At 55.1% G+C, this 22,137-nt stretch overlaps 1 protein-coding gene across 3 annotated transcripts; it reads left to right on the top strand.

The window, feature by feature from the left end:
• Window positions 1-17,402: 17,402 nt before the first annotated feature.
• Window positions 17,403-21,611, top strand: SPHK1 (sphingosine kinase 1). Of its 3 annotated transcripts, none has more exons than XM_061144755.1 (6): window positions 17,403-17,578; window positions 19,187-19,390; window positions 19,724-19,876; window positions 19,972-20,066; window positions 20,165-20,280; window positions 20,567-21,611. In XM_061144755.1, exons 1-6 carry the CDS (start codon window positions 17,536-17,538, stop codon window positions 21,369-21,371), a joined length of 1,416 nt encoding a protein of 471 aa, XP_061000738.1. In that variant the 5' UTR covers window positions 17,403-17,535; the 3' UTR covers window positions 21,372-21,611. The 3 variants fall into 3 exon arrangements, with proteins under 3 accessions (XP_061000738.1, XP_061000739.1, XP_061000740.1); XM_061144756.1 differs by lacking the exon at window positions 17,403-17,578 and adding an exon at window positions 18,332-18,518; XM_061144757.1 differs by lacking the exon at window positions 17,403-17,578 and adding an exon at window positions 18,332-18,518 and having other exon boundaries at window positions 19,144-19,390.
• The last annotated feature ends 526 nt before the right edge of the window (window positions 21,612-22,137 follow it).

The following is a 22,137-nucleotide window of genomic DNA, read 5'->3' as shown; positions in this document are numbered from 1 at the left end:
TAGCGCCCCTGGCGGCAGAGGCTGGAAGGGACTGTGGCGGAGGAGAAACGGGGGTTCGCAGAGTCCCGGCAGCGTCGGGGAGCCGCGTGTGGACCCTGCTTTAAACGCTGCCCCTCCTCTCCCTGCCCACAGCCCCAGGACGGCGGACTGGAGGAGTGAGAGGAGGTGCTCAAGGGTTAAAGGCAGGCCTGGGTGACAGCGCGGCCGCCGGAGGGAGAGAGCAGGACGCCCTAGCATGTGGACTTCAGCCCTGGAGGGGGGCTTGGTGGTCGGGGGCGGCCGCGAGGGAGGCAAGGCTGAGGTCGGACGCGGATGGAAAACACTCTAGATCGGAGAGAGATTATGGCAGGCGTCCAGCTCCCAGAACCTAATGTTCTACACGTTCGCAGAACTCGGAGCCAGGAAGACCGAGAGCAGAGGCCAGAGACGTCCCAGAGGAGGAGTGGGCGACCACAGGGGCAGGGTGAGCCCCATAGCAGAGGGTCAGGACACCGCTTTGCAGGAGGAAGGGAGGTGTGTTGGAGGCCGTGAGGGGAGCTGGCATGACTACACTAGTGGGGGCAGGGGATAGGGGGGTTGGGGGGAACCAGAGCTCCGTTCCTCATGAGTGGGCAGCTCTGGAGTCAGGCAGACCTGCACTCGGTCCTGTTCTACTGGTTCACCTGAGGAGTCTCTCAGCCTACACCTGCCGCGTTTCTTCATCTGTGGAAGGGCGATCACAAAAACACCTGCCTGGGGGCAGGGGGTGGGAGACCGGTTCGACCAAATGAGATGACGTATATGCGACAAGGTGGAGGCAGGCACCCTGCAGGGTCTTTCCTGCTCTCCAAGAATTGCCAGAGCCTACTGCCAAGAATGAAATGCACCCCACTTTGTAAGTTCAGAGAACTAGCAGCCAGGGGCTGGTTGGGGGACGCCACATAGCACTGACTCTATGAATCCTGTATGTAACCCGGCATTTGGATGGTCTTTGTCTGGTTCCTGGGAGGCCACCTCTAAATCCTTGGAATTTGCTAAGTGATGGGAGTGTCAGTTATTCACACTGGACTCCTCCAACTCGACCTGTTGGTTTAGGATAAACCTTGTGTTATTAGCTCAGTCTTTGGGGAAGGGAGGGGAACTGGAGATTGAATTCAGTCAATGGTGTACACATATAATGAAACCGCAGTAAAAACACTGGGAAAGATTGAAGGCAAAAGGAGAAGGAAGCAGCAAAGGATGAGATGGTTGGATAGCATCACCAACTCAATGGATATGAATTTGAGCCAACTCCAGGAAATAGTGAAGGACAGGGGAGCCTGGCGTGCTGCAGTCCATGGCATTTCAGAGTCATACATGACAGCGACTGAACGACAGTAACAGCAGCAGCAATAGAAACTCTAGACACTTAGCTCGCTGAGCTTCCTTGGTTGGCATTGCTGGGCATATTGTCACATACTGATGTGCCAAGAGGGTAACATGTCCCTGAGGATATCAGAAGCTTCAAGTTTGGGACCACACCCCCCCACCAGACCTGGCTCGAGACTGGTTCAGATTTGTATCCTTTCGCTATCATTAAACTGTAATGGCAAGTACAGCACTTTCCTGTGAGTCACTCTAGCTAATTATTAGACCTGAGGGAGTAGGGGAAACCCCAGGTTTGTAGCAAACTGATAAAACATGAGTGTGGCCTGGGCACCCCCCAGACTTGGCGGCTGGTGTCCGAGGGAAGACAGTCTTTCAGAGCATGGAGCCCTTAACCTGGGAAGTTTGGCCCACCCTGGGTAGTTGGTGCCTCCAAAGGAAAAGGGAGGGAGGAGGGGTGAGAGGCTGCTTCTTCATGAAGACTTGACTGGCTTTTCTGGGAAACAGGTGGGAGTGGCGGGGGTTGGGGACACAGTGGAGTCACTGTGCAGTGGGTGGGACAGCAGATAGGAACACCTCATCTCCCACTTGGCTGTCCACTTGGCCGTGGGCTGGTGGCTCTGCCCTGGGACTCCTGAAGTTTGGAGAGTGTCCAGGGCAGCTGGTGTGGTGGGCAGTCAGCCAGGAGGCAAAGGACTGGGGCCATCCCCCCGCCACCTCCCCGACAGCCCCAGAGCTGGATCCAGAGTACGGATGGAGTTGCAGAGTCTTTGTGTTTTTTTGAGGCTTTTTTAGTAATTACTTTTGGTGGCACTGGGTCTTCATTGCTGCATGCAGGCTGTCTCTGGCTGCAGTCATCAGGGGCTACGGTTTACTCTGGCGCTCAGGCTTGGCCTTCTGCTTGCGGTGGCTTCTCTTGTGGCAGAGCCTGGGCTCCAGGCATGCGGGCTCAGTAGTTGTGGCACTCGGGCTCCAGAGCACGTGCCCAGTACTTGCGGTTCACAGGCTTAGTTGCTTTGTGGCATATGGGATCTTCTCAAACCAGGGATCGAACCCACGTCCCCTGCATTGGCAGGCAGATTCCTTACCCCTGGACCACCAGGGAAGGCTAGAATTGGATTCTGGGGTTTGGGGGCAGGGGAACACCTCAGAGCAATATGGCATGAGATCAAGGGTCCACAAGAATATGTAACTAGGGGAGCCCCATGGGAGAGAGTCAGTAGGCCCATGGGGCACCCCCTTGTCCACACCAAGTCTAAGAAGCACTGGTTCTCAACCAGGGCATATTGGTATTGGCTGACACATTTTTGGTTGCATATCTTGGGGAGTGCTACACGACTCAGGACCGAACAACTGGTGTCCAGTAGGATGAGGCCAGGGATATTGCCAAACAATGCATAGGCCAGGGCCCCACAACAAGGGATAACCCAGCCCGAAACATCAGTAGTGCTGAGGATGAGAAACCCTGCTCCAGAGAATGAGTTGGGTCAGCATTAAAGACCCAGGACACAGGACAGCCAGGTCATTGCCCCCAGCCAGTGGCCCCAGGAAACACCTCTGTTTTCCATTTCTCTCCCCAGGGCCTCATAAGCAGGGAGGAGGGGTGGTGGGAGAGGTATGCTTGGTCCCCTGCTTCAGTGCTGGAACCTCAGCCTGTGCTTCGGCAAGGGTAGAGGTAATCTGAGACAAGTTTGACTTTATTGTTTTATTTTTTTGGCCGTACCACATGGCTTTTGGGATCTTAGTTCCCTGACCAGGGATGGAAACTGTGGCCCTGGAAGTGAAAGTGAAGAGTCCAAACCACTGGACCACCAGGGAATTCCCGAGTTTGACTCTTATTTATTTTTGTTCGTTAATTTTTATTGGAGTATGGTTGCTTTACAATGTTGTGTTAGCTTCTGCTGTAGAGCAAAATGAATCAGCTCTAAGTATATGTATGTGTGTGCTCATTTAGTCGTGTCCCACTCTTTGCAACTCTAAGGACCGTAGCCTTCCGGGCTCCTCTGTCCATGGGATTCTCTAGGCAAGAATACTGGGGTAAGTTGCCATTTCCTACGTCAGGGGATCTTCCCGACCCGGCGGTCGAACCACATCTCCTTTGTCTCCTGCATTGGCGGGTGGATTCTTAACCAATGAACCACCTGGGAAGCCCATGTGTGCTAAGTTTCTTTGGTCACGTCTGACTCTTTGCGACCATATGGACTGTAGCTCACCAGGCTCCTCTGTCCGTGGGATTCTCCAGGCGAGAATATTGCAGTGGACTGCCATGCCCTCCTCCAGGGGATCTTCCCTACCCAGGGATTGAGCCCGCGTGTCTTATGTCTCCTGCATTGGTAGGTGGGTTCTTTACCACTAGCACCATCTGGGAAGCCCTGGGAAGCTCATACATACACATATATTCCCTCTTTTTTTAGATTTCTTTCCAATTCAGGTCACCATCGTGCATTAAGTAGCGTTCCCTGTGCTATGCAGTAGGTTCTCCGTAGTTATCTGTTTTATAGCTAGTGTAGACACATGTCGATCCCAAGCTCCCAGTTCATCCCACCCCTCTCCCCCCTCTTGGTATCCATAAGTTTGTTCTCTACATCTGAGTCCCAGGTTTGACTTTTTAAATGGACAAGCCTTAAACTCCCAAGTGGGGCTGCCTTAATAACAACAACAAAAACAAAATGACTGGAAAAGTGGAATCAGATGGAGGTGCCTTAATGGGGGAGCCTTACACTCAAGTGACCAAGGGGGTTTGGACAGAGCACAGCTGGTGGTAGTTATTGGAAACAAACAAGCAAGCAACCTTTTCCTAACAAAGTCTTCTTAACGCAACAGGTTAAGTGCATGCATTGCTCAGCACAGTGTCTGGCACAAAGTAAGAGCGTGATGAATGTTAGCACTTGTATTAAGAAGGAAGTGGAAAATCAGCAGCTTCCAATGGAGAGAGAGGGCTTAAGGATGAATGCTGTCTGGCTGGGTAGCTGGTTCCAGTTAAAGCACGGACACCCAAGGAAACTGGGACTTTGATCAACCAGGCACTGGGGTTTCCTGAAAATACATTTGAAGGTCTCTGTTCTTAAACTGAAAAACAGTTTCCTTCAGGATGAAGCAGTTCCCTAAATGTGTCCCAGTTCCCACTTCCTGAGATAAGTAACTGAGTCCCTAAATATGGCCTCCACAGCCCCCTCCTCCCCCACCAAGGGGGAGGGGCCCTGGCTCCCTTCCCTGGAGTCGGCCCTGGCCTTAGTGACTTGCTTGAGCTGCAGAATGTGACGCAAGTGACGGCCTGGGACTTCCAAAGCCTGGGCATGAGACACCGCACAGCTTCCGCTAGGCATCTTGGAATGATGCCTGTGAAACCGTCGCTCTGGGAACCCAGGCTCCATGTCACCTGGAGGTGCCACCCAAGAGCTCTGGCTGCCGGCCTCAGCTGAGCTAGCTGACAGCCCCTCTCAGGGGGGCAGTCCCTCCCGTGGGACCCATCTCAGATGTTCAGACCATTGACATTGCAACCACATGAGTCCCTAAGCGAGAACAACCCGGCTGAGTCCAGTCATCCCGCACAGGGCCTGGTAAATTTTTGCTTCAAGCCACTACATTTTAGGGTGATTTATCACTCGGAAACAGGTAATTAGAACACTTCCCTAGGGAGTCAAGTACTCTCAGAAACATATGGTGCTTTCTTGGATGAAAAATTAATTGTCTTTCTAGTGACTGTCCACGAAGGGTTTGCATGAGTGGCATATCCGGGCTGGTGGAAAGATACACGCCAAACACTCTTCCAGTCCCAAGTTCTAGCTCAGGCACTGTATTAGCTCATACGGTGGGTGACATGAAAGCATTCCAGCCCCCCACCCCTTGTTCTCCCCCTCCTGCCCACTTCTTCCTGCTGTCAAGCCTTTCCCATTCTTCCATAAATTTTAAACCACTATTCCAAACAACCACTATAGAAACACGGTCAGATTCTTAGAAATCTCACCCATATCATGAAGGTACAGTCTGTCTAGGTGGGAGGAGCAGAAACATCAGAGGTTAACCCCCACAGTGAGAGTCCTCAGGGGGTGGGGGGTTGGAGGAGTTGGGGAGAGTAAGGTAACTTTATCTTCCTTTCAGGGAAAATAGAAACCCACCAGTAATTAAGTACCAGTATGATACTAAGAAGGAGCACAGGGAAATAAGGTTTAATTGAGTTGTTTTTTTTTTTAAGATATTCACAAGAGCATCTGCTCCGACGCCACCTAGTGGAAGTGACTGTATTAACAGCAGAGCCTCCCTTCCCCACCGCCGACCCACCCCCCCCGCCCCGCCCCCAGCCCCCACGCCCCACATTCCTGGAGGCTGGGTGGCAGCCAGCTTTGTCACTGTTCCCACATTCCCACGCCGGCGTCGGGGAGGATGTGGGGAGAGGCCGTAAGAGTATGTGTCACTTGTGTACTACGGCTGACTCATTTCCAGAAGTGAAATAGTCACGGGGACCGTGACAATTCATGATGCTCTTGAAGAAGATGGCTTTTTGTGGTAGTTACAGAATCTCTGGGAGGCTTTTGAGTCTGCCCACCTGCTTGGAAGGCAGGCTTCAGATCCTCCTTGTAAGCTAAGTCAGTGGTTCCCAAATTTGTCTGCGTATTAGAATCACTAAATAGCTTTGAAAAATTCTGAAGTCCAGACCAGTGAAACCATCTCTGCGGATGGAGCCCAGGCATCTGTAGTGCTGAAGACCCCCTGTGGGGGGTGCCAAAGTGCTGCCCAGTTGACCCCGGAAGGCGATGGGGCCGTCAGTTGATCCTGTGGCTGCTACCAGCTGCCTCCTTCTGCTTTCCCTTGGGAGCAGCCTGAAACTCACAGCTCTGTCTTTACCATGTCTAAGCCATTTGGAAGATCCTTCACAAATAAACTTCCCTGGTGGCTCAGACGGTAAAGCATCTGCCTACTAATCCAGGAGACCCAGGTTCCATCCCTGGGTCGGGAAGATCTCCTGGAGAAGGAAATAGCAATCCACTCCACTATTCTTGCCTGGAAAGCCCCATGGACAGAGGAGCCTGGTAGGCTACAGTCAATGGGGTCACAAAGAGTCAGACACCACTGAGCGACTTCACTCACAAATAAGAAGTGCTGGGTTTTTTTTTTTTAAAGTGATGGTTTTAAAAATTTTCCATCTCTAATGTATTTGTGCTTTGTTTAAATTTTAAGTATTTTTTCCCCAATATAAAAGTACACAGCATGAGTAGTTATCGTGGTTGGGGGGGGTGGGGAGGAGCTGGGAGGGAGCACCAGGGGTTTCTAGGATGTGTTCTTTTTTCTAGGATGTGTTCTAGGATGTGATGCAGGTGTGTTGGCTCATAAATTCATAGTTTATAATATGTGCTTTCTGTACACATTTATACCTCAATAAAAATCCCACATAGCCAAGCGATTCAGTTATACAGATATGTACATTCTCTAGAAAAAAAACCCAGGGGTTTCCCTGTTGGTGCAGTAGTTAAGACTCCGTGCTTCCACTGCAGGGGGCACAAGTTTGATCCCTAGTCAGGGAACTAAGAATTTCATATGCTGCATGGCAGGGGTCCAAAAAACCCTAAAAACTAAAATAAATAAAAACCCCACACATACTGCATAACTATGTGGGGAAATACAGAGAAATGGGAAAAAAAAAAAAAAGAACCGGTGAAAACCAAGGATTGGCCCTTAGGGCCTCCACAAGGTGACACAACTTTTGAGACAAGGTAAGTTCCTCCAAATAAAGCCACCAAAGTGCTGGTGGCCACCTCTCACCCCTGTAAGGAGAGGGAAGGAGCCCCTGGGAGGTTCCGTGAGGTTGACATACTAGACTCCGAATAATTCAGTGCCAAGGAGCAAGATTCTCTCTTTGATCTAATCTAAGCCTCTTTGAGGCTCATCTTATGCCTCTCTTTGACCAGGTCTCAAACCTGGGGCCCTTTTGTCTTTCCATGCAAAGTCCAGTTGTAACAAGAATCCTAAGTCAGTTTAGCCAGAACCCCCATCCTCCAGGTCTGGTCATCTTCAAAATGTTTGGGTTCCCCATTGTCCAGCATCCTTGGGTGATGTATAAGCCTTCTGGCCTGCCTTCAGCAAGTTTTTTTTTTTTTTAATTTATTTATTTGGCTACACTGGGTCTTAGTTGTGGGCATGCAAACTCTCAGTTGTGGTATGTGGGATCCAGTTCCTTAAACGGGGATTGAACCTGGTCCCCCTGCAATAGGAGTGTGGCATCCTAGCCACTGGAAGTTCTGCGAGGTCGGTTTAGTGAGAATCTCCCCTGATCCCTGATGTTTCCTTTTAGTAATCTTCCACCCACTGACCCTTACACTACTCCTTGGCTTATATTCCCACTTCTCTTTGTATTCACAGTTGAACTCAATCTCTACTCCCTCCCGCCTATCAGCAAGACCCCAAGGTAGTGGTCCCGGCCCCTATCACAGAGGTCCTGAATATAGCTCACCTTACCCTTCTTTAACAAGTGCCTGGAATAAATGGTTTTCTTTAACAGCAGTCAAATCAGAATTTAAACTGCATCATTAGAAATGGACTTTTTGTGCATCACAAAAGAATGATGCTGAAAGGGACATTTCTGGTTCAAGTCCCTCATTTAAAAAAAAAAAAGGGAAGAAATGCACATAACAGGAAATAAACAAGTCAATTAACATATTCACATTGTGCAACAATGAACTCTATCTGGTTTCAAAATAAAACCCACAATAAAACTATCACCTGAAATAAAATCATCCCAAATAAAACCCATGTCCATTAAGCACTGTCTCCTCAAGCTCCTGGCAAACACCAACCTGCTTTGTGTCTTGGTGAATTTATCTATTCTGGAGGTTTCATTTAAATGGAATCACACAATATGTGGCCTTTTTGTCTGCCTTCTGTCACTTCTTTCACATGATGTTCTTGAAGTTCACTCACAGAGTAGCACAGATCGGGACTTCATCCCTTTTTATGGACAAATACTATTCCTTAATATGGATAAACCACATTTCTTTTACCCGTTCATCTGCTGACGGACGCTTGGGTTGTTTCTGCCTTTTGGTTATTGTGAATAGAGCGACCATGAGCATTCGTGTACAAGGTTTTATGTGGACACACGTTCTCAGTTCTCTTGGGTAAATGCCTAGGAGTGAAATTATTGGGTCACATGGTAACTCTATGTTTAATTTTTTGAGGAACCTTGAGTTTCTCTATTTTTTTTTTTTTTTTGGCCACACTATGTGGCATGTGGGATCTTAGTTCCCTGAAACCCTGTCCCCTGCATTGGGAGTTCAGAATCTTAACCACTGAACTGCCAGGGAAGTCCCAGGTCTCTCCTTTTTAAAAGATATTTTTTGGGACTTACCTTGTGGTCCAGTGAATAGGACTCTAGGCTTTCACTGCTGAGGGTGTGGGATCCCATAACCCACCTGGCATAGCCAAAGGAGGGGAAAAAGATATTTTTCTTGGGGCAGGGTTGTTGTCGTTCAGCCGCTAAGTTATGTCTGACTCTTGGGAGCCCATGGACTGTAGGCTTCTCTGTCCATGGGATTTCCCAGGCTAAGAATATTGGAGTAGGTTGCTGTTTCCTTCTCCATGGGATCTTCCCAACCCAGGGATTGAACCCACATCTCCTATATTGGCAGGTGGGTTCTTTACCACTGAGCCACCAGTGGTGGCTGGGGAAGGGTGGGAGGTTAAATCAGGAGCTTGGGATTAACAGATACACACCACTACCACTATATATACATAAAAGAGAAGAATAACAAGGACCTACTGTGCAGCACAGGGAACTATATCAATGTATTATAATAACCTATAATGGAAAAGAATCTGAAAAAGAAAATACGTATATGTGTAACTGAATCACTCTGTTATACACCTGAAACTAACACAGTATTGTGAATCAACTCTACTTCAATAAAGAAATTTTTAACACATATTTTCCTCAAGGGCTGGTGGGTGCTCCAGATTCATTTTCCACATCTATTAGTAGTAGTAGCCTTAGTTGCTCAGTTGTATCCGACTCTTTGTGACCCCATGGACTGTAGCCTGCCAGGCTCCTCTGTCCATGGAATTCTCCAGACCAGAATAACCCTTCCCCAGGGTTCCTTCTCGACCCAGGGATTGAACTCAGGTCTCCTGAATTGCAGGCAGATTCTTTACCATCTGAGCTACAGGGAAGCCCCTGTTCCCCATCTATTAGGACCAGTTTTTCATGGGTGACCAGCCTGTCTTTGTTAAGTACATATAACATCCGAGTCTCAGTTTAGAATTAAAATGATGCTGTTGTTCTTTCAGGTGGCTCAATGGTAGAGAATCCATCTGCCAATGCAGGAGACACAGGAGACGCAGGCTCCATTCCTTGGTCAGGAAGGTCCCCAGAGGAGGAAACGGCAACCCACTCCAGTTTTCTTGCCTGGAAAATTCCATGGACGGAGGAGCCTGGCAGGCTATTGTCCATGGGGTCAAAAAGAGTCAGACACTACTAAGCACAATGAAGTCTGAAGCCTGCTCTTCCACTCAGGGTCCTTAGCATTTCAGAAATGCCTGAGACCTTAGTGTCCTAGGGTTTGCCTGTTTCCTGGCGGCCAGCCAGCCTTCCCCCAGTAAGTATGGCTCCTGCACCGCTAATGGCTGCAAATCGGGGTAACAGATCCACCCCGGAGGACTCAACACGCCTCTCCCCTTAGGAATAACACTCCTGCCAAGAGATTTCAGGTGGCAGGTCTGATTCCATGCTAATCCTATTTTACAGTTAGATTGTCTTCCCTCCTTAAGTGTTCCAGGTCCTCAATTTGAGAACCAAGTGGTCACAGATACTTGCCACGTGGCAACTGGAATTCAGCCTAAAATGATAGGATCTTTGCGCTTGTTGGCAAATGTCAAGGGGATGCTGTGGATTTTTCTAGGTCATGCCGAGTCTGGAAGATGGATATGTCCTTTAAATTCTGCATCAGAGCTGTCTGTCTGTCCCTCCCTCCTGGGACCCATCAGCCTGCTGCACGGAGCCAGGAGGAGGTGGGGTGTTTGACTGTGCCCTTCCTGGGCTCTCTGCATCGCTGCAGCAGCCACCTGGCGCCCAGATGGGGCTCCCTCCCCTGGATCCTCTGCTGCGGTTGGGAGGGGTCAGCCCACAAGCATTTCTCTTGAGGACTTCTGTGTATAGAACCATGCTCACGGCAGCTCTAGGAAGGAGACGGAAACAGAAAAGGATACTTTATTCGTATATGCTTCCCATTATATGCTCCTCCCAAGTCCATTCCATCTTTTGTTTTCTTTAAAAATAACTTCACTCAGTCTGTAAGCTTTGACAGGTACTCACTCGGCTCCCTCTTCTGTTTTGAGACGGAGTTTCAGAGGAGGCTGCTGATGGTGCCTTGAAGGAGAAATGACATCTCAACTCATTTTCAAGATGCCGGTCACGTTGCCGTGGTCAGCACTTTAGGGCAAGGAGCAAAAAGGACAACGAGCCGCTTTTGGAAGTGGCTCTCCTGTCGGATCGGCACAGCATCACTCCCTTGGCAGCACAAAGCTTCGGGGGCACACGTGTGGAATGAGGTTACCTTGTCCCTTGCCCCGGGGCCCCTCTCCTCAGCCCCAGCTGTCCAGCCCATCCTGTGTAATCATTACTTAAATGACCATGGTTCTGTCTGGAAAGAATCGAAGGGTTTGACCTTCATGAGGCCAGCCTGCAGGGAAGGGGAATTTCTATTTTCGGGATGTGGATAATGAGCATCAGGGGTAGGCAAGCCCCACTCCAGGCGCCCGTCTTTTTGTGCAGCTTGGCAAAGTAGGGCGCTGGCCCCTCTTTGGCCTATGTGAATTGGCCTCTGTGAAGGAGGCCTGGGAGGCGAGAGGGATGCAACTCCAGGTGCCCACCAGGGGCCAGCAGGGCGCTGTGAAAGGGCGTTCCCGCATTTCCAGAGGGGGTGAGAGAGGCTGTCACCTCTGCCCTGTGTAAGTGGTCCATTCCCAGGTGGGAGGAAACCACCCCAGACCATTAGTGCCAAAGCGCTGCATCCAGCCTGTTTGCTTTGGGAACAACCCAAGGACGCGGCTTAGCTTTGGAGTGATGTTAAAGTGGAAACCACTGCACAACAAAAAACGCCCGGAAAACTGTGTCCACACCCATCCCCTTGGCCTGGACCTGGGCTGCTACCAAATAAAAGCAGCGCAGGGTTCCTGCTGCCTGGCTGCAGATGGCCAGGGCTCTCTTCCTGCTTTCCAGAACTTCTCCTTTTGGGAATCTCCCAAAGCAGTTTGACACGGTGGCTGGCTGCTCTTCCCTTGAAGGAGACGACCAGTCCGCACAGCATCTCTCCGAACCAGTATGTGAAGTGAAGTCGCTCAGTCGTGTCGGACTCTTTGCAACTTCATGGACTGTAGCCAAGCAGGCTCCTCAGTCCATGGAATTTTCCAGGCAAGAGTACTGGAGTGGGTTGCCATTTCCTCCTCCAGGGGATCTTCCCGACCCAGGGATTGAACCTGGGTCTCCTGCAATGTAGGTAGATGATTTACTGTCTGAGCCACTAGGGAAGCCGAACCAGTATAAACCAGTATAAATGAGTAAGTGATTTCAAAGCACAGTTGAGGGATTCCCGGGTGGCTCAGTGGTAAAGAGTCCGTCTGCCAGTGCAGGAGTCATGGGTTCAATCCCTGATCTGGAAAGACGTCAGGTGCCGCCGGGCCCCTAAGCGCATGCGCGCCACATCTATGGCACCTGTGCTCTGGAGCCCGGGAGCTGCAGCGACTGAACCCACTCACCCAAATTACTGAAGCCAGTGTGCCCTAGAGCCCGTGCTCCACAACGAGAGAAGCCACCGCAATGAGAAGCCTGCACACAACTAGGAGTGGCAACTAGAAAAAGAAGTCCATGCACTGGGATAAACACCCAGCTCATTCAAAAATAAATAAAATTATTTCTTTAAAAAGAAAAACACAGTTGGGTAGGGTGGGGGCTGGCTGCAGCCTCAGACGGGGACCTGCTCTCCCCTCACCAGTGTCCAGGATGTGGGACTGGGTGCTGGAGACAGGCCAGAGCCCGCTATAGAGCCCAAACCAGAGCTGATGTCAGCAAGAACCTATGGAATGTTCCCAGCCACCATTCTCCATATGGCTGGCCTGGTCCAGCCTCACCACAGAGTGTAAAAGTAGCTGGACTGTCGGGCTTCATGACAGGAGCTGAGAGGACCACATCTTTTGTGTGGTACCCAGTAGACTGGGCTGGTGGCAAGCCCTTCCGGCAGAGTGGGGAAGTCTGCCAAGCTGGAAATAGATGGGCAGGTCTGCGCCCCACCCTTTCCTCAGGTGAAAAGTCATTTGCAAGCCTATAATTCCTATGTTTAGTAAATATGCCAATTGCTCCTTCTTGGGCAATTTCGTTTTTTCCTCCTGTGCAGTTTTTAAAAATGGAAACTGGTGTTCTTTGCAGGGGCCTCTGTCTGATGAGTCAAAGACCACAAAGTCTACAGAATCACGTGTCAACGACCTCAGCAGGAGTGTTTTTGGCCCCACCATGACGAATGCGAATTGGGGGAAACCAAGTTCCTGGTTTGTGTTCCGCTGGTAGCACTGCGGAGATGTGGAATGCTGGAAAGAAGGTTCTGGCGCCAATAAGGACATGATTCCCAGACATTTCCTGCCCCACTGTGGTTGGCAGAATAACAGCCCCCAAAGATGTCTGAGTCATGGTTCCATGTGACCCATGACTATGTTACCTTAAATGGCAAAAGCGATTTTGCAGTTGTGGCTAAGTTAAATTAAATTAAGGCTTTTGAAAGGGGAGCTCAACCTTGGTTAGCCAGGTAGGGCCAATGTCATCACAGACAGGAGAACTTACAAGAGGGAGGTAGGAAGATCTGGGGGTTTCCCTGGTAGCTCAGCTGGTAAAGAATCTGCCTGCCATGTAGGAGACTCCAGTTCGATTCCTGGGTGGAGAAGATCCCCTGGAGCAGGGATAGGCTACCCACTCCAGTATTCTTGGACTTGTACCAAAGAACCCTTGTACCAATGCAGGAGATATAAGAGACTCAGGCTCAATCCCCTGAGTGGGGAAGATTCCCCTGGAGGAGGAAATGGCAACCCACTCCAGTATTCTTGCCTGGAGAATCCCATGGACAGAGGAGCCTGGAAGGCTACAGTCCTTAGGGTCGCAAAGAGTCAGACATGATTGAAATGAGTTAGCACAGCACAGGAAGGTCAGAGTCAGAGAAGATGTGACAACAGAAGCAAAAGTCAGATGGAGACTTGGAGATGCTAGACTGCCAGCACGGAGGTGAAAGAAGGGATCCACAGCCAAGGAATGCAGGTGCTTCTAGAAGCTAGAACAGGAAGGCAGCTCAGCCCTGCCAATCCATTCTAAACTTGTGACCTCCAGAACTGCAAGATGAGAAATCGGTACAGCAATGAGAACCCAGGACACTAACACAAAAACCAGCTTTGTTCTTCCAAGGACTGCAGAAGAAACCTGTCTACTCAGAAAACCAGAGATGCCATAAGCCGAGGTGCAGGGTAAGATCTAAAAGTCGGCGGAGCTGGGGAGGTGTCCAAGCCTGGGCAAGGTCAGCTGGCAGCACAGATGTAAACAAGTTCCCCCAACAGTGGGAGGCAGGCAGGTCCAGTTCCCAGATCCCTTTCCTCTGATACCCACAGGAGCGTGCACTGTTGTCCTCTCTGGAGACACCTAGTACGGTTAAATTTTTTTTTTTTAATTTTTTTTTTTAGTTTAAAAAGTGATACATCCATTCACACTAGAGTTCTCATAACTAACTGGGTTTTCCTCCCAGAGTAATTTGCATTCGAAAAAGAACAGGCCCGCAGAAGATAATGCAGACCCTGAAACAACAAATTTCAGCCAAATCCTTCACCAGGGAAGAGGGCCATGTGGTGACCAAGGCAGAGCTTGCGTGATGCGTGCACAGGTTATGCGTGCACACTCAGTTGTGTCCAATTTGTGACCCCATGGTCTGTAGCCCGCTGGCCTCCTCTGTCCATGGGATTTCCCAGGCAAGAATACTGGAGTGGGTTGCCATGCCCTCCTCCCGGCGATCTTCCAGACCCAGGGATTGAACCCACATCTCCTGCATTGACAGGTGGATTCTTTACTGATGAGCCACCTAGGAAGCCTGCACATACAGGTCAAGGAACACCAAAGTTGGTCAGTCAACCACTAGTAGCTAGGGGAGAAGCCTGGAACAAGACACTCCCTCACAGGCCTTGAAAGGAACCGACCCTGCTGACATCTTAATCTTGGATTTCTTAAGAACTGTGACACAGTAAATTTCTAAGTCACCCAATCTGGGGTACCTTGTTATGACAACTTGAGGAAACCAACACAGATGCGTTCAGATACCAGACCGGCAGCTGAAATGAGTGGCGGGGGTGAGGCCTCTTCGGGGAGCCTGTGCTAGTGAACTTCTCTGAGAAGGATGTGTCGCTCTGAGCAGGCCTGCAGGTCCCGGGTGTGTGGGAGGCAGAATTCAGAGGCCCAGAAGAGACGTTGGCTGGCAGCCTCAGCAAGGACACCCGTGTGGAGGAGGAGGCCACCTCCGAGGTAAAGCTAGGCTCACCCCACCACACCTGGAGCAGCTGAATCAACGCAGAGACAGAAACTTGGAACACCGCCTGCAAGTCAGGAAACTCGTGCGACCAGTCTGGTCTCCTGCATGCCCATGCAGGGCACATCCCTCCACCCACAGCCTGCCACCCTCAATGCATGGTAGGGTCACTGGGATTTCAGAATGGAAAACCACATCTGGGGCCATCCCAGGAGACCAGTCTTAAAAACAGTTTGCCAGGCCGGACACCTCCCTTTCCCTTTCGCAGCCTTCCAGGCAGAAAGCCCTTGAGGTCAAGGCAGGCCTCCCGGTCCTGCAGTTCAGCCTGGGAGCTGGAACCTCAGGAATAGGTGAAATGGCAGGAATGAATACATGAATGTTAGTCGCTGAGTCGTATCCAACTTTCTGCGACCCCATGGGCTGTTGCCCGCCAGGCTCCTCTGCCCATGGAATTCACTAGGCAAGAATAAATACTGGAGTGGGTAGCCAAGGAGATGGCAGGAAACCTCTTCTAATAAAAGCAAGTCATTTGCCATCTGGCAGCCTTGGCTCCAAGTTTCCAGAGAGCTGGGCCGGGCCCAGTGCATGTCTGCTTGCTTTTTTTTTTTTAAAAAAAAAAGAACAAAAAAGGAGGGATTCTCAGATGCGTCCTGGGGAGGCTGCCCACAAGGAGGAGGGACGGTGACTGGGGGAGTTGGAACAGCAGTCTCCTTCACCTGTGAGACAGGTGTTGCTTGATGGTTGGTGACCGGGACAGATCAAGCCTCATGCCAGGCCTGTGGCCACAGCAGCTAGTTGCTTAATCAGAACCTGGAGGATGAAGCCTGGAGAGAGCTTCCAGATGCTTCCTCTTTCTCAGAGCGATTGAGCAGCGGGGTGGGTGAGGCAGCTCTGTGGCAAACAACACATGAAGCAGATGGATACTCAAACGCCAGCTAAAAGCCTGGGGTCAGCTGGGCCTCCCGGACTGGGGGCTGGGATCTGGGTTTGCTTCTCAGCTCTGTAGGGAGCTGGTTCAGTGGCTCAGTTAAGCAAGACCCTTCACCTCTCAGGGTTTCACTTCCCCCAGTTATCAAAAGGGGAAAAGCATCTTCCTCTTGCCCAATCCGGTCTCCTGGGCCATGGGTACTGATGAGGGTCTCGGAGATGAAATTAAGCTCTTTAGAGAGGGGCTGGGGGCGGGGCGGGGTGGGCCCAGAGGGAGGGAGCCTGGAGGGAGGAGGTGACGGATGAGAATGAAGCGGGCAGAGCAGGGACCTTGGGGGTGGGGACGGGGGCTGGGGGAGAGGCGGCCGGGAGGACAGAGGAGCCTTTGTGCGGACTGGAACCGGGGCCAGAGGGCTCTGCCCTTCACCTCCCTCCCACTGGGCTCCCGGAGGCCGGATAACAACCCAGCAGGCCGCCCCGCCCCCCTCGCCGCTCAGTTTCCAGTCAAGCCCGCCCCCGCGCGGCCGCACGACCCGGGGGGCTCCAGCCAGGGAGGCGGAGGGACCCTGCGGCAGGTGGGCTTTCTCACTAGGCTCGTGCACGGCCACGTCCTCGCTTCCCGGGCCTGAGTCCCACCAGACTCCGAGGTTTAAGCAGCGGCTTCTCAGGACTGATGGAAGCGCTCGCGGGGAGAAGAGGGAGGCCGCCCTCCCTCTAAGATACGAGATCCCTGGGAGGCTCACGCCGCGTCCCGCGTCTTCCAGGCGCCCAAAGCCCTGACTTTGACCGTAGTCCTGGCTGGAGGAGCAGGCAGGCGAGGGGGGAGGGGGGAGGGGGAGAGGAGGGCCCGGGCTCCCGCAAGGAGCCCCCTCCTCCCGCCGGCGCTGGCGTCCCCGCGTCGCGTGACCGCGGCACTGCGGCTGCAGCGCGGCGCTCGGCCCCTGGCGCGGGATTCCTGGGCGGGGGTGGGGAGCCTGGAGGTTCAAGATCAGACCTCGGTGGACTCCGGTCGCGGCGCTGCTAGAGGGTGATGACGCCCCGCTCCCGCTCCCCGCTCGGGTTCCTAGTTTCGCAGAGTTTCTCGACCCGTGAAAGCATCGCTGAGTCACCTTCCCGGAACGCGCTCGGGACGCTCACGACCCAGCCAGGGCTGCCCCCAGAGCTGCGCAGGGCGGAGGTGGCCACCAGCCGGCCGCGTGCCAGGCCAACGGCCCCGGGACCCACGCGTCCCAGCCCGAGCCTCTCCCCTACCCAGGGACACCTGGGCCCCGCCCCGCCAGGTGTTGGGAAACAGGGCCGCCTGGGTCCTCTCGCAAAGGGGTTCCTGGGAGCCGTGCCGGGACTTGCCTCTTCTCGACTTTCAGGGGCGACGGGAAACGAGACGTGTGAATGGGTGTCGGGTGGGGGCAGGTGTGGGCGCGTGAGCACCCTGCAGCCGGGCCTGCACCAGCCCAGCCTCCTACAGCGGTTTGATCTTTTCTAACTTTGGTTAGATTTAGAAACTTGGTGACTTGACCTTGGCAACTTCCTCCTCTGCGTCGCCACACACTACCCCACAGGGAGCTTACTCAAGTGGGTCGTGGACACTTTGTGGTCGGACACTTACTTGCCGGTGATGTATGTTTATCACACCCCGTTGACACACGTGGCCCCGGGCCAGTTTGCAGCTCCCCGCTGAGCCAGTGGGGGCGACGGAGGACACGCCCCCGTGCTTGGCTCCCCAGTCCGGATGGGGTCGCCTAGGCCTGTTTACACCGTCAAGTTCCTTTCAGGTGGGTGAGGGGCGCGGGGCCTGGAGCTCCCGCTGGTTCAGGCAAGCCTTGATGTTGTCCTCTGGGAAAAGCACCCAACTTTTGAGGTTCTTAACAAGGCCCCCTCCTCGGACCGCGTCCGCCCCCCGCCCCCACCGCCCCGCGCCTCGCTGCTGGCCCTCTCTCCAAGCATGGCTCTTCTGTCTCAGGCTCCATGGCCGTGAGGTCCAGGAGGCTAAAGTAACTCGGGGAGGATGGGAGCAGCTGCAGAGACGCCCCAGCACGGAGTGAGGGGTACCTGGCGGGGCCTGGACCTCGAAATCCGGGTGGGATTGGGGGGCGCGGGCAGCGGGGCGGGTTCCGCCAGGAGACTCTATTCAGGGACAGGTGAGAGTCTAACGACAGCCCTGAGCCACGCGCGCCCGGAGCCCCACCCGGGGGCCGCTCCGATTTTGTGCGCCGCTGCCTGTGATGCGCGTTCACCCTCGCGCGCCCGGGACGCTGCGCTCGCGGCGCGCCGCTCGTGCCGGGCCTGGGGCTCCGCGCCTCGTCAGCGGCCTCCACGTCTCCGCCCGACCGCTGCGCTCGCCTTCCTTCTGGGTCCGAGAGTCCCCGGACCCAGCCAAAGGGCTGCGCGCTGGGCTGAGCCGTGGGCGCTGACCGGGCGGGGGCGGAGCACCGAGGCCAGGGCCCCGCTGGCTTGCGCCGTGCGGGGCGCGGGTTCCACCCCCGCGAACGCCGGGGCCGCGGGGCGTGGCCAGGCCGGGACGCTAGGCTCGGCGCCCTCCCCGAAGTTGAGCGAAAAGTTTGAGGCTGGAGGCAGCGAGGCCGCGCAGTCAGCGTTTACTCGGCGCTCCGGTTGCTCCACAGTTGCGAGACTGAGCCCGGGACCGGCTGTGTTCAGCTCTAGGCCACTGTGGGGAACGGAGATAGCGCTTCCCCAGGAAACTGGACCGACTGGGTAGGGCTGGCCGCCTGCCCTGCCCTCTCGCCCTTCTTGGCTTCCTGGGCGGCCAGGGGAGCTGCCGTGCAGCACATGGCCTCCGTGCCCACTCGGCTCTGGCTGAGGGAGGCGGTGGCTGGCGGCCCGGCTCTGGCGCCGCTTCCACGAGCGCTGCGCGCGGCGCCGCAGAGCCCGGCCCTTGGAAACGCGCGCGGCGATCCGGGCCGCTCCAGAGCTCGGGGTAGAGGACCCGGCGACCCGGCTGTTTCGGGCCGAGGATCGCTCGCCCCGAACTTCGCGCGCGGCGATGGCCACTCACCACCTGGGATTTTTTAACGCAACTGGACTCCCCTCCCCCTGGCGGCCCCCGGGGAGGGGCGTGAGGACTCGATCCCACGGAGAGAGCCACGGGTCTCTGACTCATCGTCGGGCCGGAACCCGAGGTCCTAGAAAAGACAGGCTGTCAGGAAAAGACCCTTTCCCCCTGGGGGGGGGGGGGCGGTGGGGGCTCAGTTCCAGGACCCGAGCGCCCTTGGTGGCACTGGACCTCGGCTTTCTGGCCCTCTCGGAAAACTAGGCAATGCCAGTGCGCGCGGCTCCCCGAGCGTGGTCCCAGGACCTAACGGGGCGCCCCCCACCTCAGGGTACCGCTCCAGACTCCACCAGTGCGGTCTCCTCTCCCTCAGATCCGGCAACCGCAGGGAATGACGCGGGTGCCCCCAGAGCCCCGGCAACGGGCGGGGAGGGCGAGCCCCACAGCCGTCACCAAGACGCCCGCCTGGGCAGCACCGATAAGGAGCTGAAGTCAGGAGCCACCGCCGCGGACAGCGTCTGGACAGCGTCGGGGACCCCTCGGCAGCGGGGGCCGCGGGCCGAGGTCATGGATGCAGGTTTGTGGGGGCCTGGCGGGGAAGGCCTGTAGGGGGATCCCTTCTCTACCTGGTGAGGAAAGTTGGCCGGAGTCAAGTGAACAAAAGAGGGTCTGGGACCCTGGAGAGAAGCCCTTTTCCCCACGAGACCAGAAGCTGGTGGGAGTTTGAGCCCAGTCAAGCTGGCTGGGTGTGGAGCGTGAAGCTCCCGCTGGAGCACCCCGCTGGAGGCCGCTGCCGCTGGCCAGGCTCAGTTGGATCAATTACCCGTGGATTTCAGGCGCCGCGTTTCCACCCGGGTGCCCGCATTGTGATCCTCAGCCCCTAGTGGCGGGTTCCGGTTTGTGTTTACAGCGGGCGGCTCCCGGAACCCGCTCCCAAGGCCCTGCCACGTGCTGGTGCTGTTAAATCCGCGCGGGGGCAAGGGCAAAGCCCTGCAGCTCTTCTGGAGCCACGTGCAGCCGCTGCTGGTCCAGGCCGACGTCTCCTTCACGCTGATGCTCACTGGTGAGTGTCTCCCCCGGAGCGGGCGCGGGGAGCATCCCCAGCTGGGGAACCCGCGACTCCAACCTCCCACCTTGATAGCCACGCCCTCTGCACAGAGCGGCGGAACCACGCCCGGGAGCTGGTGCGCACCGAGGACCTGCGACGCTGGGACGCGCTGGTGGTCATGTCCGGGGACGGGCTGATCCACGAGGTGAGGCCTTCGCAGGGGAGGCTGGGCCTGGGTCGCGGGGCCGGGCCGGGGTGGGGTGGGGGAAGGTTCCCAGGCTGAGGCCGCCTGTGCTCCAACAGGTGGTGAACGGGCTCATGGAGCGGCCTGACTGGGAGACCGCCATCCAGAAGCCCCTGTGTAGCCTTCCAGCCGGCTCTGGCAATGCGGTGGCCGCTTCTTTGAATCATTACGCCGGGTGAGAGCCCAGGGTCCGAGTGGGCTTGTTTTCCCTCAGGGCCACGCCTACTGCCAGGCTTTCTTTTATGAGTGTCCGCGAGCAGGAGTGACTACCACTCGTCTCTGGAGCCCTGAGCCTCTGTTCCAGGGTCCTCTCTCTGTGTGTGTGACTCCAGTTGGCTGTCACCCCCTGCCAACTCCCTCAGGGGCTCAGGGTCACTTTGGCCTGCCCCAGCTCCCCAGGAGGAGGAAGGGGAGGGCATGTGAGGGCTCCTGCCCTCCTCATCCGACTCTCTCCCCTGCAGGTACGAGCAGGTGACCAACGAAGACCTCCTGACCAACTGCACCCAGCTGCTGTGCCGCCGGCTGCTGGCGCCCATGGACCTGCTGTCCCTGCAGACTGCCTGCGGGCAGCGCCTCTTCTCCGTGCTCAGCCTGGCGTGGGGTTTCATCGCCGACGTGGATCTGGAGAGCGAGAAGTTTCGGAGGCTGGGTGAGATGCGCTTCGCTCTGGGCACCTGCCTGCGCCTGGCGGCCCTGCGCACCTACCGGGGCAGCCTGGCCTACCTGCCCGCAGAAACGCCGGCCTCCAGGGGGGCACCCGCCCCGGCTCGGGCCCCGCAGGGCCCCGCGGACACCCACGTGGTTCCCCTGGAGCAGCCAGTGCCCCCTCACTGGACGGTGGTGCCGGAGCAGGACTTCGTGCTGGTGCTGGCGCTCCTGCACTCCCACCTGGCCAGTGAGCTTTTCACTGCCCCCATGGGCCGCTGTTCGGCCGGCGCCATGCACCTGTTCTACGTGCGCGCCGGCGTGTCCCGGGCCACGCTGCTGCGCCTCTTCCTGGCCATGGAGAAGGGCAGGCACATGGAGTACCACTGCCCCCACCTGGTGTACGTGCCTGTGGTCGCCTTCCGCCTGGAGCCCAAGGACGGGAAGGGTGTGTTTGCTGTGGATGGGGAACTGCTGATCAGCGGGGCTGTCCAAGGCCAGGTTCTCCCCAACTACTTCTGGATGGTCAGTGGCTGCAGGGAGTCCCCACCCTCTCTGAAACCGCAGCCCTCACCCCGAAGGAGGTCTCAGCAGAGGCCGCCCCCAGCAGAGCGCCGGTGACTCCGTGCCTTTATCTACTTGGTTTACCCTCTGCTCAGGCTCCCCACCCCCTTCTCCCTCCGCCAGGACTGGAGGGCCTATCCACAGCGCAGGTGGTGAGTTGGGAGGAGGAGGGGGAGGGAGACGCCTGGAGAAGGGTGGGAAGGACAGGCTCTGCCCACCAAAGGCCAGGTGGAGTGTTGGACTAGCAGCAGGGAAGCCACCCTTGAATCAGATCCGAATAAAGTGACATTCCCAGCCTGCTGGTCTTATCCTAGGGGGTGAGGGGAGCGGGGTCTTGCTTCTGTCGGGGCTCTGGAATTTAACGTGATGCCCAACCAAGGTCCTTCCTGGATAGGGCAGTGTGTGGTACCGGCCCCTGGGAAGTCATTTTGGGAGTGAGCACAGGACCAGAGCTGGTCTAGGCTGCTTTTGCATGGGGTGGGACCCTGCCCCAGTGATGATTATACCCCTTCTGGCCTGGAGCCAACTGCCTCTTTGCATAGGTAGAAAACTGAGGTTTAGAGCAAGTATGTCTTACCTAGGGCCATACAGCCAGAGAATCTCAGCCAAAAGGGAGAATGTCCCCGAGTTAGGGGCACTGGGGAAAATTGGCAAGGGGCAACAGAGGTTAAAATAGCAGACAGCTGTCCCGTTTTTACAAGGAGTCTGTTGTCTCTCCAGGGAGGGCTCTGGGGCTCCCCCTGCCTCCCCTGCCCTCCTCCAGTCTGTCCTTGTGGGGGAGCGGTGGGCTGGGGTTTGAAAGGAAGCAGCAGTGAGAAGGGGC

The sequence above is a fragment of the Dama dama genome, chromosome 5, assembly GCF_033118175.1.
Source record: "Dama dama isolate Ldn47 chromosome 5, ASM3311817v1, whole genome shotgun sequence".
Taxonomy (NCBI): domain Eukaryota; kingdom Metazoa; phylum Chordata; class Mammalia; order Artiodactyla; family Cervidae; genus Dama; species Dama dama.
The sequence above is the reverse complement of the archived record's forward strand: the minus strand, read 5'-3'. Positions and strand labels throughout refer to the sequence as shown.

Coding starts and splice junctions, on each gene's coding strand:
- SPHK1 (XM_061144755.1), top strand. CDS start 17,536: ATGGGGTCGCCTAGGCCTGTTTACACCGTCAAGTTCCTTTCAG. Junction 19,391..19,723: donor GGCCGAGGTCATGGATGCAG/GTTTGTGGGGGC, acceptor TTGTGTTTACAG/CGGGCGGCTCCCGGAACCCG. Junction 20,281..20,566: donor TCTTTGAATCATTACGCCGG/GTGAGAGCCCAG, acceptor TCTCCCCTGCAG/GTACGAGCAGGTGACCAACG.